The following is a 17672-nucleotide window of genomic DNA, read 5'->3' as shown; positions in this document are numbered from 1 at the left end:
ATCTTGGCAGCACAGTCCAAAGATCTTTGCACTTTAAAACAGGGCTTCCAAATAAAGTATGGATGGCAACTAGAACAGATGGTATTTTCCTGTATTAGTTTATGGGAGGGGGTTTTGCACTATTATTCAGCCAGTTTCCTTTATCCTTGATATTAACTGTAAAGCAATTAATATAAAATGTTGTTAATCATTCCAACCATAGGGAGTACATTTTGAAATCGCTATGTCTTTAAAGAAAAATTTTGATATATTTTGGGAGAAATGCAAATCTCTAAGATAATGTCAACTATGCAAATCTGTGGAAAACACAGGAGACGAGTCAGTTGCAAGTTGTGTATAATTTTGAGAGTCTTAATGTTCTGTTCAATTTTGTAGGGAAAGGTACAATAGAAATGCATTGTATGCAGAAACCTAAGGATCCAAGAACAGCGGATTTCACAGAAATTGCTTGACTTCCACAAAATCACGATTTGAGTAGGTCCCTAGCTATAACCATAGGTGCAGAGCCATTGCTAGGTAACCTGAGTACCCTGCCAAGAAAGAGGTCCAATGAGAGTTGCCAGCACTTTTTCCTTTGCAGTGAATCTGACACTTGTATCATGCCAACAAATTTGGCAGAGCTGTTAGGAGACATATCGGATCAAATCCAGAGCTTACCTATCTCCCTGTTACCCAATTTGATTTTTCTATAATATTAGGGAGGTGTGGGTACTCGCAATTCTCACATATGACTACCCCATCCAGTTACACTCTTTGTGCTGTTGGTCTTCCTTCTCTATCTTTTGTCAAGGAGTTTGCTAATGATAACCTGTTAGAAACCAAAGTGGTCTTTCTGCTTTTATATAGGGGCTATAAAGAAGGTGCCAACAGAATTTGGGGAAATGAGCTTCTACTCATAGTATTTCTTTATGCTGAAAAAGAAAGCATCTCTTCATCCTAACCTAGACCTGAGAAGGATTAACAAATATATGCCATCTGGACCTAGAGCTCTAATGTGCTGCTCTCTCCATTTTTTTTCTCTCCAAGTTTAAGACTGTTTGGTGACTTTCTTGGTTTGTGGGAGGTGTTTCCATTTAACTATTCCTCCATTCCACAAGAAGTACCTGAAATACACAGTACATTATAAACACAGGCACTGACTTTTAAACTCGTTATAGCATCAACAGTGTTCACAAAATGGATGTCAGTGTTGTCAGCTTACTGAAGGAGGAAAGAAATTGTCTGCTTGTTCTTGACAGCTGGATGGTAAGGAACAAGTTCCAGCAGAAAACTGTAGAAGCCCTGTCCTCTTCCTGTTCTTGTTAGAGCTCCATATGTCTTGCATCAACACACACGGAAGAGCACACAGGAACATGGAGACCTGTTGGTAAAAGCTTGCTTACTGAAAGAATGGTTCAATACTATCAGTCCCTAGCAAAGAACTGAAGAGCAAACTACATGTGTGGGTCTGCTGAGCCGCATGTTACCATGCCCAGACAACAGACCTGCTAGATGTCACCAATAGCCAGTGCAGTTTCTGAGGTTGGTCATGTTATTTTTCTGTACCAGGACTTACAAGAATTAGTTTAGTGGCTAGACCTGAGAGAGAAATTACCCACTTCCTGATGATGTTCCTCTTAGAAGCCTCAGGTACAGGCTAGAGACCTTATCTCTCCAAAGGACTAAGTACCAGGACGATTTTGGAGTTGCATCTGTTTGCCCTGGAGTTTCAGAACTGTCTGATGGCCTGGGTAGCAATTTTTTCCTATTTTTAAGTGGCTTTTCCATGCAGCAATTTGGCTGATTGCTTAAAATGACCAATGGTAACTTGGATTTGATTACTGCAGGCATTCATGATGGAGGTCTTGTGGCAATGGGGTAATGGGTACTTCTGTGACAGATGTGACTCATGACAGGACAGCACCATGTGACCTGAACTATTACCCAGTTACCCAAGAGGGATATGAGTCTAAGCTTCTTAGCAGATGCCTTTATCCTGTAATGGGAGTCTCCAGACATCCTTTTTGCATGTTTTCTATCTTCTATGCCCTATCCATGATTGTGATAATCTGTGATAGGTTGAGACATATTCATTGTAACAGCTGTCTACTGGCTGAGGCAGTTTTGGCTGCTGGATCTTTTGGAATTATCCATTTTGCCTCCCATCCATCTTTTGATTGGCCACACATCTCAGAACCACAGCCAGATATTGCATCTGATAGCTTGGAATTTGGCTGGGTGAGCATTACTGACAGACTAGTCTTAACAGGTTCAAGACACTGTTGTAGATCAGGAGCTGTTTACTTGGAAAGTGTTGTCCATTTGGAAACTCAGTATAGCCTGGAACCAGTCAGAGTTGTAGTATCAAAGATCCTTGATTTACATGCTGCACAGGCATATAGTCCTCTCTCACTCAGTCTTGCAAATATATTGGCATGTTCCTGGGTAGACATAACGAGTCATTCCTTGCCTGATTGTACTAAAATTCCTCTGGGGCTTCTTGCATATGTTACCTACTTGTTAGAAATCAGATTGCTACGTAAAATTCAACATTGTCCTCCTGAAACTTACTGAACAGCTCCTCCCCCTTTATTTTTTTTTTAAATTTTGTAGTGCTGTTGACATAAAAGTTGCACCTAACTTTGACCTTTCCTTGGCAATTTAAGTCAAATCATGCCATAGTTCACAAATTTGGAGATTTTCTGAACACTGGGACAAGCAAGGCATAAAGAGGGAGCTAGATAATTGTAGAAGGATTAGAGTGATTTTACAGAGCATGCAAGTAAAGTGAGGAAAGGAAGTCAATCATTCTGCTGACAGATGAGCTGCTATAGGTAATATGGGTTTTAAGAACAAAGAAGATCTTCAAAAGATTTGTATTAAGAAATTGAAAATCTCTTATTTAAAAGTATGTGTAGTGCTTCTGGATCTGTCATCTTGATGTCATCCAGTCTCCTACTCTTGTGTGTTCCATCCCATTTTCAAATGTGTGCTTTGGCTTCATCTCACCTGAAAAAAAAATCCTTTCCCTTGATTCTAGCTCCTTCTTTTGCCTGGCTTCTTTACCTAAACCTTCTTGAGAATGTGGTCTTTTTCTACACCTTTTTAAAATTCTCTTTTAAACCCTTTGCAATAAATCTTTTAGACTAGGGCAGGCAATTATTTTGGGCAGAGGGCCACTTACTGAGTTTTGGCAAGCCATCGAGGGCCATGTGACAGGCAGCCCAGGGCAGATTAATATTAATTCTCTAGATGTTTAAGGGCCCTGCAGGCCAGATAGAATGGCCTGGCAGGCCGCATCTGGCCCCTGGGCTGCATTTTGCCAACCCCTGTTTTAGACCAAGGGTGCTCAACTCTAAGACCACAGCCCAAATCCAGCCCCTGGTGCTATGTGATCTGCCCATGGGGCTCCCCACAGGGTCAGTGGAGAGCCCTATGGGCCACGGCTTTGTACGCTAGATTGAGCATGCGGGGCTGGATGGCGACCAAAATTTAAATTCCATCCATCTGGAGCTTTGAGTGGAGTTACAGAAGTTAGTTGATAAAATATGAATGTGGGTGGGGGGAAAATGTGGCCAAAATCATTCCAATATAATTACAAAAGAGAACGGGTCAGCAACCCCAGTACGCAGGCCAGAGCATGGCACGTGAAGACATTTTGCTCTGTACACTCTGGGCAGATGGCTGGGGAGCCGCAAGGGACCTGATCTGTGTTGTGGCAGGACAGCCCCAGCCCTTTCCTCACTGTCTGCCCTGAGGTGTGTCTACTTGCCACTGGCAACAAGCTGAGCCAGGACTCTACCAACCCTGGTGCAGCTGCTTGTAGCCTCCCTGCCACCTGCTGCCAGTTGCCCAGGGTCTGTGGCGGGGCTTGCCCAGAGCCTGAGTCAAGTTTGGTGGGCAGCTGGGAGGCTGCAAACAGCTACGCTGGGGACCGTGGAGCCCCAGCCCAGGTTGTTGTCTGTGGCAGGTGCATGCATGCTTCAGGGCGGACAGTGGGGAAAGGGCTGGGGATGCACTGCCACAACAAGGATTGGGCCCTTTGCCGCTCCTCCATCATCTGCCCCTAGCAGACCAACATCCTGCAAGTCAAGGTTGCGGGGATTTTTTGGCACTCTGCCGAAAAAAGATTGCCAACCCCTAAAATAGAACCTTCCTATTATGCAAATTAACATATTTGTACATTATCTTTTTTTTAAGCACAGAGGGAAAATATGTGGATGAAATTTAATGAGCATGCAGTATGAGAATGTAAGGATAGACAGTAGTATCAATTGCATGTATTGCATTAAATTTTCATTATAAATGTTATAAATAAGTAAGCAAGATTCTTCATTAATAAATTAAATGTCTCAATAATTCATGAATAATTATTTAGCCCTTATCACAGCAGATTATCAATCCTAGCTAGAACTTCAAAAGAAACAAAGTACTGTGTTCTACACACTTTTAAAAAAGAGCTCCAATATTGAGAAAATAAAGAAATTTGAGTACTTCTAGGTAGCTATTTTGATAATTTTAATATCTTGGGTCTTGATTTACATCTTGTTTAAAGAGGCCTGTGATTCAGTTCTGCTAGTATAGCTGTGGTCAGCAGTGGAAATAAATTAAGAGTTGACGCTTGTATAATACTCAGGGTTTTTTGTATTAAAACTTCATTAAACCTTTTGTTTGTTTGTTTGTATTTTAAGAAAAGATGTTTCTTCTTAAGGCAGAATTAAATGCTTTTCTCCCGAAGATTTGGATAGTTACAGACCCTCAGTCACCCTTTGTTTCGAGGTCAGAGGAAAACTGCTGCACGTGTCAGATGAAATACGTTCAGAGCTAACTCCCTGCTCTTGCAACCAAATACCTGTGCTTGAAAGCAGTGGATCAGTTCTGCTTTCAAAATACATGGCACTGCACACAAACTTATTACAGAAGGAATCAAAGCCCAGCAGAGAATAAAAGCTTGTCAGTCATCACCACAGAAATGTATAAGAGGTGCTAGCTCATAATCCATTACAACCTTATTGTTAGGACCATAAGAAGTTTACCTCTAATCTTCAGAACAATGGTGTCCTTTGCTAGGAAGGTGCTCTAGGCAGTGATCTAAAAATAGACTTAATTGTTACTAATTATAGAGGGGGGATTTTTTTTCTTATTCTACTTGTTTATTTCTTTCTATTGCATATATCCTACACGTCTCTGTCAGAATTGCTTAACTGACTTTTCTTTTCTGAAACTTCCACCTTCTCTTCCACCCAAGTTACACTTTCTATTTCTGTGATTTGCCTGTTGTTGAATTCAGGTATAGTTATTGCGGTTAATTAAAACTTTTAGTTCAGTAAGCATTCTCATTTAACTATTTATAACACTTTAGTGTTTCAAGACGGTTTTGTAAATTTTCCTTTCTCGGGGGCGGGGAAGAGCTGAAAGGAGCATGGCAAAGCCCAGGGCAAATGTGAACCGGTTTCTGTTGTCTCAGCATCAGAGAACTGCTTGAGTGTAAGGAGACAAAGTCAGTTCTTAATAGCCCCTGGCAGACATTACTTTTATGTACTAATTGTGCCATAAATTGCAACAAGGCACATGTTTTATGAATTTATGGACTGAAAAAAACATTGGTTAATAGATTCTCTTTTTCTTTTGTATTGTAAACAAAAGTTAAATGTTAACTGGGTGCAGGACACTAGGTCTGTCCTTATTTCCTAGTTGAAAGAAGAAAAAAATGACTGGCTGGTCAAACATTGACTTTCCCCATATACAGTAGCTTCTAGGCTCTTCTGTTTGTCAGAGGAGCCTGCTCTAGTGCTATTTTCTGGCTAATAGTAAAAAAAAATGTACAGGTTATCTGTTAGGAGAAATAAAACAAAATGTTGATAGTCAAGTAGTATTGTAGTATGGGTTTTGTTAGAACAGCTGCTGTTGACATGTTAATAGTTCAAAAGAGCAATGACCTATTACTTTCAAGATCCAACACAGGGAACAAATTGTTTGGAAATGATTTACTGTTGCCACTATGTGGATTATCTTTGTCACTGGCAAATAACATAAAATGACAAGAATGTATTCATTGCATAGTTTCTTGTGCATTTTCTTCAATCTCTTAGAGAATTTGCAAAACATGAGGATATTAATACATTTAATTACTGGATAAAGGTTTGTTGTTATAAACAAACAGAGATTTTTATACTAGATCCTAATCTAGTAGAATAGCAAGAATCCATTTATAGTTTAAGATTGCGTGTGATCTGTATTTGGTAGCTGATAAGAAATTCAGTTTGCTCAGTCTTTATGTTTCTTTGCTTGCTTATCTTCAGTAGTCATGCCATTCAGCCACAAAAACGTAATACTAAAAAACTATGCTTAAAGGGGAGGTACAGAGTAAACCATTCATTTTATTCTTGTAGCCTAATATACTTTACGAATTCTGATATTCTGCTGTATAAGTTGCTCAAATGGTAAAAAAAAAAAACAAAAAAAAAACAAATTAGCTGACGTTGTTCTTGTGTGAATGTATATGTGTATCAAATAGGAAAGGTGGTTGAATAGGTACTATATGGTTTTTTTGGTTCTTTGGGGGCTTTTAAATTATTTTTCAGTGCTTTTCTATTAGAGTACTTTAGCAGTCTGAAAACTAGGTTTCTGTTTCTTTAGGTAGAACAACCATGTGGTTGGTAGCAGACTTGGAGTCTCCTTCTCCTAAGCTAATAGCTTACCCTAATCAGTCGATTTCTGTATCATGATAGAAAATCATACACTTCAGTCAACTCAGCTAAGTAAGGATGGGGGGCAGTTCAGAAAAGAAGACCAGTTTTGAGCCCAGTTTTCCTCCTGCGCAGGCAGGGGATCGGACTTGAAGATCTACTTCTATGATTCTGTGACCAGAAGCACTTACAGTAAGCCCCAGGACTACTGTATTTACTCAAATATAAGATGACCTTGAATATAAGACAACCCCACATTTATTCTATATATGGAAAATTTATAAATTGGTTATAATTTTCCAGATATAGAATCTACATGTTCGAGGGTTGTCTTGAATCCCCCTCCCCCACTCCTGCAGCAGGGAAAGCAGTGGCTGGGGAGGGTCAGGTGGTCCCATTGCTCTCTGCCCCACCCACTTTCCCCTGTCACCTGCACCCCCCCCAGCCTCTGCCCCTCCTCCCTGCTCTCTCCAGTCTCAGCCTCTTCCCCCACTCTCCCCACTATACTGTCAAAGGCTGCTCAGGCTGCTCCATTCTGGAGCATGAGACATGGAAGTCCAGTCCTTGCCTGGCCATGCAGCAGTGTTAGTGCTGCTGACTGGCCAGGCAGAGGAAGGATTTTCCATGTACTCTGGGCCTGGGAGAAACCTCAGCCCAAGCCAGAGCTGAGCTGTACATGTAAAGGAGGGATTGGGGATGGGGGAGGGAGGAGGGAGCTGGGCAGAAGCTACATAAGAGAAGCAGGGGGGGATAGGAGGCTGTTGTCAGTCTGACTCTGGCCCCAATCCAGGCTTAGGGCCAAAGACAGCTGTAGCAGCTGCCTGCCTCTTTCCTGCCCCCCACCTCCTATGCAAATACAAGACAAGAAGCTTTTTTTCATGCCGATTGGGTGAAAAAGAAACCTTGTCTTATCCAGGTTTCCCTCATTTTTATGCTGTACATGCATTCCTGGAAAATGGCACATAACTCAAATTCACATAAAGGGAACCTACTTTACAATGTAACAAATAGGGATACATTCCAAGACCTCGACTGTACTGGCATGGTGTTGCGCTGCTTTGGGGGCAGCTGTAGCTCCAGAAACACAGGCACCAGCTGCCTTGAGTGGTGGCCACAGGTACTGCAGCTGGGCAGCTTCATGGCTTATGGCTCCCAGAGGTGCTGTGCTGACAGAGCCGGGCTGCAAGGGCTAGCACTGCAGCCCAGCCCAGGCACCACCACCTGGCTCAGCCCCCACCCCCCAATAACTTTTTTTTTTTTCTTTCTCCACCTATGGCGTCACTCCCACAATGCACCGCCCAAAGCAGCTGACTGCAGGCTTCCACTACACCAATCGCATAAGAGTGAATTTACTTGCATATCACAGATTTTCGGTAGAAAAAAGGTCATCTCATAAGAGCGAATTCGCACATACAGAGCCCCATAAAGAGAGGAAAATCTGTATTCAAGTAAATACAGTATTATGCTCAGTACCACGTACTTCTCTTGCTTCTTCAAATTCCCCATTACTTCTAGGGAAAAAAAATGTCCATTGAGCTTTTTCTATCTGCAAATAGGAGGTAAGGACTGCTAAGTTGGCACTGGACTTATCTGGGAAACAGAGACCCATCATTATCGGGAGTGTGGTAAGAGTCCCCTGTTCAAATGAATATTATGTGGTTGTTTAAATTCTGATTTCTGAGAAACCAAAGCAGATGCAAATCTTTCTCATCTCTCTCCTATTTACTTCAGATGATTGTGTCAATGACTAGATCAGCATACTACTAAGTGAGAGTTGCATTCTTAACCGTTGCATTTGCAATTCTGTCCACCTTTAACTACCAGGTAGAGAATAATATTCATTTCCAAGTTCTTAAAGTATTAAGTAGTTAATTGGAGAGCCGCAGGATAAACCTGAAATGTAAAACATGTCTTGACAAAGGCTACACATGCTTTTCATGCACTGCAAACCTGGAACCTGCTGTTTGCAGTTTCTTGTTTCATCATACCTATCTGTCCCTAAGCCAAGAGGCTTTATTGCCTTTACTGAATTTCTACCTCTGTTTAACTCTGCTTCCCTTCATCAGATTCTTGATTCATCTTAGGTCCTTAGTGTTTTCAGATCCTTATTTTTTGCCCTTGGTCTGCTTATCTGTACATTAGTGTTTTTTCAGACATCCTGATGTTCATGATTTGCTGAGTTGACAGCAATTTTACATCCTTTCTTACATGGGCAGTTGGAGGATTTCATGCGCCAGTGTTTGCAAACACTTTAAGCAGCACTATCTCTGTATTCTACTTGTTACCAACCAGAACGGCAGCAAGTTTATATCTGAAAAACTGATTCATCCAAGAATCCTCTTCAGTGCTGCTGTTGGAAGTAACCTTCTCTTCTCCGGATACAGAAGAAAAGGTTGTCTACTGTATTCAGTCAACTAGTCCAAGGAGAGACCAGTTGCAAGAGCTAGACAAAAGGGTTGTGACTTCGTTGCCAAAAGCAGTATCAGAGACAAAAAAGCACTCCTGTGCTTGTCACTTCTGACCCTGTTAGATGAGTTTTGCTATTTTGAGAAGAATGGACACACACAGTTCTGATATGTGAAGTGTGCTGTTTTGAGAACATAGCTGTAGAAAGTTGCCACAGACATGGTTGTCAGGAGACATGGTTTGCTGAACAAATTAATAGGAGACATGATCAAGGCTAACCCAGAACTGACTATTGGTAGCCTTGAAAATGATGAGCCAGTCTGTGTGGGCTTCTGATACCACAAAAGACAGCGAAAGAGATGGGTTATTCTGCAGTCAATTAGCATTGTTTACATTAAGTTGTATAGCATGTGCATAGCCTTGTTTCAGTACTGAGGCTATGCACTTAAGTGGAACTCGCTATAGTTACAACTTACCCGTGACAAGATAAGTTGAAGTAAATGCGGAAGTGTCTTTCAGTTAGTTGGTGAAGCTACCTGCCTTAAGTAAAGGCAAAAGAGCCCAGTTTCTACACAGCTTTACAGGCAGGACTAAATTGTTTTGCTTTTTTGGTGTGGAAGGTATTGTGTATTACAGATTTATATTGCAGTTTTCCTTTGGTAAATATTCAGTGTGCAGCTCGTTTTGTTTTTTGTTTTAACATCGTACAGCTTTGGATGAGCTAATTGATAAGAAATCAAGCAAGATGGTATTTTGCTAAGAGTGATACGGAAGACTTTTGGAATATAAATTGAAAAAACTTTGCAAATCTATGCCATGTGTTAAAACTGTTCTGGGGAAATGTGAGACTGTACTACAAGTAGTCATTCTTTTACACAGAAAATGAGTAAAATGTGACAAAGTTCCAGTATTTTTTATTATTATTATTTCAGGCTGGCATTCCAGATCCCCCAGATATGTCTGAAGAATTAATCCGAGTGAAAGCCAAAGAGCGACACTTTCTGGAACAATTATTGGATGGTAAAAAACTGGAAAATTATAAAATTCCAGTCCCCATCAAAGCAGAGCTCAGAAAATATCAGCAGGTAACAACTTCTGCTTTAATTTTAAAGAACAAATTCTGAGGTCTGAACCTAAGCAAGAAAACATACCGACTGCCCACCCATATAAGCTGACTGTTTTACATAGGGCCTACTCTGCCTATACCAGTGATTCTCAACTTTTTTTAGAACTGTGGCACACCTTTAGTTTACACATAGTTTTTGACTACAGGAAAATAACTTATGTTATTGACTACAGAAAGAACTCAGAAAGTTAGGATTGTTATTAACACTGTGGATGATTTTTGAAATCTCTGGGTTGATCTTGTCAGTTATGTTTTCACACCTAACAGTGCCAAAGCACCCTGATTCAAAATCAGTGGTCTGTACCTACTGACTGCTTCCACATCTCCTACAACCCAAGAAATGGCACCAAAAATAAAAAAAAGTTGTGGACCATTTGAGGCTGTCTAAAAGGTGGAAGCAAGGGGACAAAAGCAGGTCTCCCTCACTCCATACAAAGGCAGGTTTTTCAAATAGCTGCCATACCACGTATAGGCTAATACGTGGGTTGTTAAAAGACGAGAGTTCCTCTGCATATCTTCAGATGATGAACATCCCTAAGCAAAGGACATTGCCATCCATTTTTCACATCTTCTGACCCTCTGCCCTCCAAGAAGTCTCACAATTTTTTTTTCTTGGGAGAAGGGAAAATATTGTTTCTTCAGTAAAGAGATGATTTATAAAGGAAACCTCTCAGTTAAAACCGTCTTCACCACAAAGGGTGCAGAAAAAAAGTGACAATTTTCACCTGATCTGGTCACAGTAAGTGGTCTATAGCTGTGATGAAACACAAGTGCACAACTGCAAGCATCTGGTGAAATAACTGATCTGATGAAAATCTGACCCCTCATTGCATGACAAGTCAGATTAAGATGTTTCAAACCAGAGCATCTTCTGTAACTTCTGCCTGCCTGCCAGCCTGTCAGTTTTCAGGATGGGAGGGGGGGAAAAGGAGCCAGAGGAAGCTTGGGTTTTTTTTCAGCCCCTACTGGAGTAGGGGGCAAGTGAATTGGAGCTGTGTGAAATATATCTACAGCTTTACCCCTCAACTGCTAGATGGAGCTTGTGGTGAAAGTAACAGGACTGAAGTAGGAAACTGGAATCTGCATTAGTGGTGCCATACAGTGGTATGCAGTTAAGGCTGAATTTTACCTTTCATTCATTGAGGATTCAGAAATAGGATTTAAGGAGAAATAAAAAAAAACTTCCTGGTGTTTGTGGATCTCGATCATAGTTTTTCAGTTCTTGGAGTAGACGATACTGAATTCCCATGCGGATGCAGAAGCGAGCCCTTGGATTAAAGGAGTCTCAGAAAGGAAAATTATCAGGGTATACATTCTCTAGTTGCCTCTTCTGTTGTTAGTGGCCAGGCAGAAGTACTCTCACACAATGAAGGGCTACAAAAAAAGATTTTTCTCTGCAACTGCTTGGGCACATATACACATAGAATGCTCTGGGGTGGGTTTACTCTACAGTAGACATCTACATGTGCCAGAAAGTGTGAGCAAATTGCTGCTTATGGCAGCAGTCTGCTCCCAGCCTTGCACTGGCTCCCTGCAGCAGCCAGGGAGAGCTCAAGGTGGGTCCCCCTAGGTGCCAGCTCAGGCTGGCAGGGAGCACAAGCCAAAAGACAACTGTCTCCTGGGTGGGGCTGAGACATTGCTTCCCTGCCCCTGGGAGCTGCCTGCTTCTGGGGTGGGCTCTGCCACCAGAGCTCAGGCAGGGACAATGTCTCCCTGCCTAGGCAGCAGGGAGCTCCCAGACCCTATTCTGCAATCACAGGGCTGGGAATGGGAGATTCTTATCTGTGGAGCTAGGGCTGAGAGATGAGAATCGCCCAGCACGCGCTCCCCAATTGCAGTTGTGGAGCAGGGGCAGGGGGACATGCCCCTACCTGGGCTCTGGAACCTGCTTCAGCAGCAGGCAGTTTCCAGGGGTAGGGAGCAATCACTCATATCCTGCTGCCTAGTTGATTGGGAACACTCTTGTTCCCAGTCGGCCGTCTACACATGCATAACGATACAGTAAGTAATCGGGAGTAAGTTTGCTACTTGTATTTACAGGTAGCAAATTTACTCGCAGTTAGAGCAACTAACTGTACAGTAAGTGTCTGTATGTGTAGATGGTGATGCTTACTGTGCAGTAATTTGCTCTTATCTCAAGTAAAGCATTTCATACAGACGCATCCCTTGTGTTTGAAAAAGTTTCCTTAATGACTGCATCCCTACTGACATCTCCCCTTCCCTCAGTCTACTCCCACAGCTGTGGGAAGGATGGACTGAAGTGTGTGTGTGTGGGGGGGGGGGAGTCTTAAGTCTTTGGTTTTGGTTTTGTAATTTTTAGAGTACAGGATGGGGCCTAGCTCACTTAAACTGTATGTTTTAAAAAATATGATTGCTTTGACTTTTTGCCATGTTTTGAGACCACTTTTTTTCTTATTTCAAAGGATGGTGTGAATTGGTTGGCATTTCTCAATAAGTACAAACTTCATGGAATTCTTTGTGATGATATGGGTTTAGGGAAAACTTTGCAGTCCATTTGCATTCTTGCTGGAGATCATTGCCTCAGGTAAGATTTTTAAGAAATACTGTTCTGTGGACTAATACAGATTTTTAATGTACTTTTACAGAAAAGTAATATGCTTGTGCTTTAATACCCTGAAGGGCTCAAGAATATGCAAGAACTAAACTAGTAGACAGTGTTCCTCTTCCATCCTTGGTGGTATGTCCTCCAACACTTACAGGTCACTGGGTGGATGAAGTCGGCAAATTTTGCTCCAGAGAATATCTCAATCCTTTGCACTACACTGGACCTCCCACAGAAAGAGCAAGGTAATCACAAAAGAGAAGTATTTTATGGGAAGTCTCTCTCTTGATTATACAAAGAATTTTGAAATTTGTCTTGCTGCTAAAACAAATAATTTAGCTATTGTGAGGACAGGACATTCTAGGATGTCTTATTTTGTGGATAACAGTGAAGATGCATTTACTTACACTTTTCCTGCACACTATTTCTCTTCATGTCTTAAGGTTGCAACACCAGGTGAAAAGACATAATCTCATAGTGGCATCATATGATGTTGTACGAAATGATATTGATTTCTTCAGGTAAAAACTTATATTTTTCTTTCTTTATTTGTTTTAAAAGTAATTAAATATCTCTACTTAAGACTTCCTTTTTATTTCCTAGAAATATTAAGTTTAACTACTGTATTCTTGATGAAGGCCATGTAATAAAAAATGGAAAAACAAAATTGTCAAAAGCAGTAAAGCAGTTAACAGCCAATTACAGGATAATTCTTTCTGGGACACCAATTCAGGTAATTATTTTCCCCTATTTTTGAGGGGCTTGGGGGTAGAAGAAAAAGACACAAAAGAAGATTATTTTGCAGTCATTTTGGGTGTTTTTACTTTTCGCTCCGAGAGCTGTTCCAGTTGAAGTGCCTGCAGTGTCACGTGTATTCAGCACCCTGCTCTTCAAAACGGTAGCAGGGGTGCTTTAACTAAAGCTAATTCGATGAGCTTTAGTTAAAGCACCCCTGCCATCACATCACCATTTTGAAGTGCGTAGATTCTGAATACACGTGATGCAGAGGCTGCTTGAACATGCTAATTAATTGAGTCTGCACACGTTGGAACAGACATCCAGCACGTGTATAGGTGCCCTTTGCTATGCTTATTATGCCCTGCTCAGTATGTAGCTACTTGTTTCATTGCCCCTCTACACAATCTAAGCCCAGACCTCTGATGGGAGAGCAGAGAAGACACATGGGATGGGGGAAGGACTTAAGCTATTTTTCTTAAATTGTTCTAGGGAAGGTGGATCCCCCAGTCATTCACCTTTACAGAATAAATGGAGAATTCCACTTCCAGGAACTCAGTGCACTTAACTCCAACACACATTTCCTTAGAGACCGGTTATCTTCCTAATATATAAGATATTTTTCATCTGGGACATTTGCCTCATACGAGTCTGAGGCCACGAGCAGCCCCTGATTTCTCTCTCTTTCTGCCACTCTCCTGTGGATATAAGCATTTGGTTTAATACAAAATATACCAGTCACAATAAAGCAGTAAATCTGTCACTGGAACCTGTCCCTTTTTCTCCCTTTGCTCCTTTCCTACAGTTCCAGAAGTACCAAAAACTTGAAGGGTTATAAATGGTATTGAAAAAGTTTGAGTCACACTGCAGAAAACAAGGAAGTGTAATCCATAGTAATCTGGAACCGTGTATTATTTTGAAAATATTTTAACAAATGTTTCTCTTATGTTCAGAACAACGTCTTAGAGTTGTGGTCATTGTTTGACTTCCTTATGCCAGGATTTTTGGGTACTGAACGCCAGTTTGCAGCTCGTTATGGAAAACCAATATTGGCAAGTAGAGATGCTCGGAGCTCCAGTCGTGAACAAGAGGCAGGTAAGAGATAAATTGTAATCTTTCTTATTGCCTATTTAAATTTCTATCGCTTTGGAAAATATCACAGTATATGGGTATCAGTAATGTCAGTTTTACTGTTTGTGACTTTTGAACTAATCTGGTAATTTGGGTTCTTTCCAAATTTGCTTCCTGTTTCTGTTAAAACTAGGAGTTCTTGCAATGGAAGCACTGCACCGTCAAGTTCTGCCATTTCTGTTGAGGAGAATGAAAGAAGATGTGCTACAGGATCTTCCACCCAAAATAATTCAGGATTATTACTGTACTCTGAGTCCTTTACAGGTAAGCTTAAAAAGAGGGGACTTAGACATTCATTAGTACTAGGGATGTGAAAGGTTAAACAATTAATCATTTAAGCGATAAGCCCAGCTTACCAATTATTGTTTAGCTTGGGACAGGTGCAGTCTGGCAGAGAAGGGGGGAAAGAGAAGCTGCTTGGTGCCCCAGTGGGAACTAGAAGGTGGCATAGGGGTGGGGAGGGAGACTACTACCCATAGCCTAAGACAGGGGTAGGCAACCCCCAGCACTTGTGCCAGAGCATGATACATAAAGGCAATTTTCTTGGCACGTATGCATCGGGGAAGGGGCTGGGGCTTCGCTGCCACAACAAGGATTGGGCCCCTTGCGGCTTACCTGCCATCTGCCCCTGGCGCACAAACATCTTATAGGTTGACATTGCGGCTGGTTTTGGCACTATGCCTTGGTTACCCTTTGATTGGACTTGTTGTTAGGAGTGAGATTAATTGATCAATGAGACCATTTCAGTTGCAATTTAAAAGCTTTAATAGGATATGCTATAGCAAAGACTTACTGGTACTAATAAAGGCAATGCTTATGCAGCCTTGGATTCAGGAAGAATAGGTCTGCCTGCTAGGCCTCTCTGATTTCCTGGGGACACTTACCGAGTCTTTTTTTTTGTTTCGTTTTTTCTGCTGAGCTTCAGGAAAGGTCCAATGTGTTTCTTACCCCCAGGTCCAATATTTATTATTTATAGGTGGTTGATTTTGACATGCTAATATTTGACCTCTGATTGGTTTTATTTAAATTTCTCCATTTCACTGGAACTTTTGGAACTGGATGGAACCAGATTTTAATGGCCTGAGAAAGAGGTCAAGGGATCAACTTGGATAAGGTTCTTTATTTTTAGGTGTCTGTCCCCAGTCTGTTAATCTTTTTTTTTTAATCAAAATCATGCTGATCAATTGAAATGTATATTTTTAAGATGGCAGAAGGACATTTCTTATCTTCTTTATGACTTTCCTTTTGGCCTTTGGTCACTTGTTTACTAACTGTGACCTGACAAAGCTATTTTGCTCTTTCCAGCCTAAGGGCTGCCTTTGTGTGTGTAATTATTTGAACATGTTAGCAAAAATACATTTATTATAGCAAAATAACTATTAATGCATTAGGTCACTTTAGTTATTAATGGTTTTAGGATGCAATTGTAATACAGAGTATCTAAGATACAGGCCAGGAGCAGGCAAAGTCTGGCCCATGGGTGGGATCGGGCCCACGGCTGACTCCATATCCCAACAGTTGCTGCCTGCATCACTGCAACCAGCTTCTGTGGAGACCCCAGGAGCAGTGGGGCCATGACAGTGCAGGACCAGAGTTTCCATGCAGATGGTCTCTGAAGCATGGTTGAGCAGGAAGCTTCTCAGGAGCCGGGCCTGGGATCTTGTGGCTATTACAGCGCGAGCTGGAGTTGGGACAGAGCTGCAATCTGCTGCCTGCACACCCTGGATGGGGGGGGCCCAGCTCTGGATCACTCTGTCACCCCTATGGAATCCTGGCCCTGGCTTCAGAACAGCTCTCCACCCAGCCACGTGCCCTGCCAGCACTGCTTGGGCCCTTCTCCATGAAAATGCCGGCCCCTGTGCTGTCACAGCTCTGCTGCTCCTGGGGTCCATGGAAGCTGGTCACAGCAACACAGACAGGGGCTGCTGGCCAGATTTACCATTTTGCCCACCCCAGTATAGGCTGCTGTGTTATTAGTTAACTGTTCAATGGATATAATTAGGGGAGGTTAAACAAATAATTTATTTGGTTCCTGTTCTGTACATTCATGACTGGAAAGAAACTTGTTTACAACTCCATCTTCCTAAGACTAATGTGGAATCAGTCTTGCTGTACTTGAGTGCTCAGATTTAGAAAAACTTTCTAAGCCTTAAAATTAAATTCATTTGGATTGTTTCTGGTTTTAGTGTGTGAGTAGTTGTACAAGCTAATTTCCTTGGCTCAAAATCACTTTTTTCTGGCATGGGATATATAGACAATATACATGAATTTGCAAATTAATTGAAAGTTACTTTTCAAACTGAATGTAAAATAACTTGCTATTGATGCCACTCTGTATCCCATAAGGTAATTATAACTTGTTTTCTCTTCCATTTGTTGCATCGTTAGACAGTTTAGAATTAGATTCCAAGAAAATGTCCATTCATTATTTGAGTATGCATATGTATTTTAGTTGCATTTATAGTCACTGCTTTCATCTGGGGGCTTGCAGGTTCAGCTTTATGAAGATTTTGCCAAGTCTCGTGCCAAATGTGATATTGATGAAACAGTTTCATCAATTTCACTGACTGAAGAAACTGAAAAGCCAAAGCTTAAAGCTACAGGACATGTGTTTCAGGTATTGATTTCTTTTGTAGTTTGTCCTGTCTTATTAATATACTTCTAGTAAATTAAATTCCAGAATTCTTTTTACTGTGGGTTCAGTTGAAAGTGGTAACTTTGTGAACTAAATGTTAAAATGTAGTTAGATTTAGTTTACCCAAGTCTTGCAGCTGCAGTTGTTTTAAACGAAGTAATTCTATAGCAGTAGATACCATTGTCTAGAAGATGTTGAAGATCTAGAATGATTTAAATGAAATGTTGATGTTTTAACATTTTAGTGTGCAATTTCCAGTTTTTAATATTTTAACTGGGATGTCTTTTATATAGTCCATTGAATTAGCCTGTATTTATCTATTACTACATAAGATCCCAGATTTGAGCTTTATTCTAAACTGCAAATAGAGTATAAAAAAATTCTCCTTTAAATTTATTCACTGCTTAA

General features: G+C 41.2%; 1 protein-coding gene across 1 annotated transcript in view; it reads left to right on the top strand.

Annotated features, from left to right (window-relative positions):
- BTAF1 (B-TFIID TATA-box binding protein associated factor 1) overlaps nucleotides 1-17672 on the top strand; it is a gene marked incomplete at its 5' end in the record, with an annotated part of 102065 nt that overhangs the window by 67255 nt on the left and 17138 nt on the right. Inside the window, 8 exons of the mRNA XM_019502120.1 lie at nucleotides 10007-10159; nucleotides 12624-12745; nucleotides 12841-13008; nucleotides 13207-13284; nucleotides 13367-13496; nucleotides 14452-14593; nucleotides 14763-14893; nucleotides 17121-17246. Coding sequence (XP_019357665.1) covers nucleotides 10007-10159; nucleotides 12624-12745; nucleotides 12841-13008; nucleotides 13207-13284; nucleotides 13367-13496; nucleotides 14452-14593; nucleotides 14763-14893; nucleotides 17121-17246 — 1050 coding nt within the window. The remainder of the gene's footprint in view (nucleotides 1-10006; nucleotides 10160-12623; nucleotides 12746-12840; nucleotides 13009-13206; nucleotides 13285-13366; nucleotides 13497-14451; nucleotides 14594-14762; nucleotides 14894-17120; nucleotides 17247-17672) is intronic.

This window comes from Gavialis gangeticus, unplaced genomic scaffold (genome assembly GCF_001723915.1).
Source record: "Gavialis gangeticus isolate Ggan-Ray unplaced genomic scaffold, GavGan_comp1, whole genome shotgun sequence".
Classification (NCBI taxonomy): domain Eukaryota; kingdom Metazoa; phylum Chordata; order Crocodylia; family Gavialidae; genus Gavialis; species Gavialis gangeticus.
This window is presented reverse-complemented; position numbering and strand designations above follow the sequence as displayed.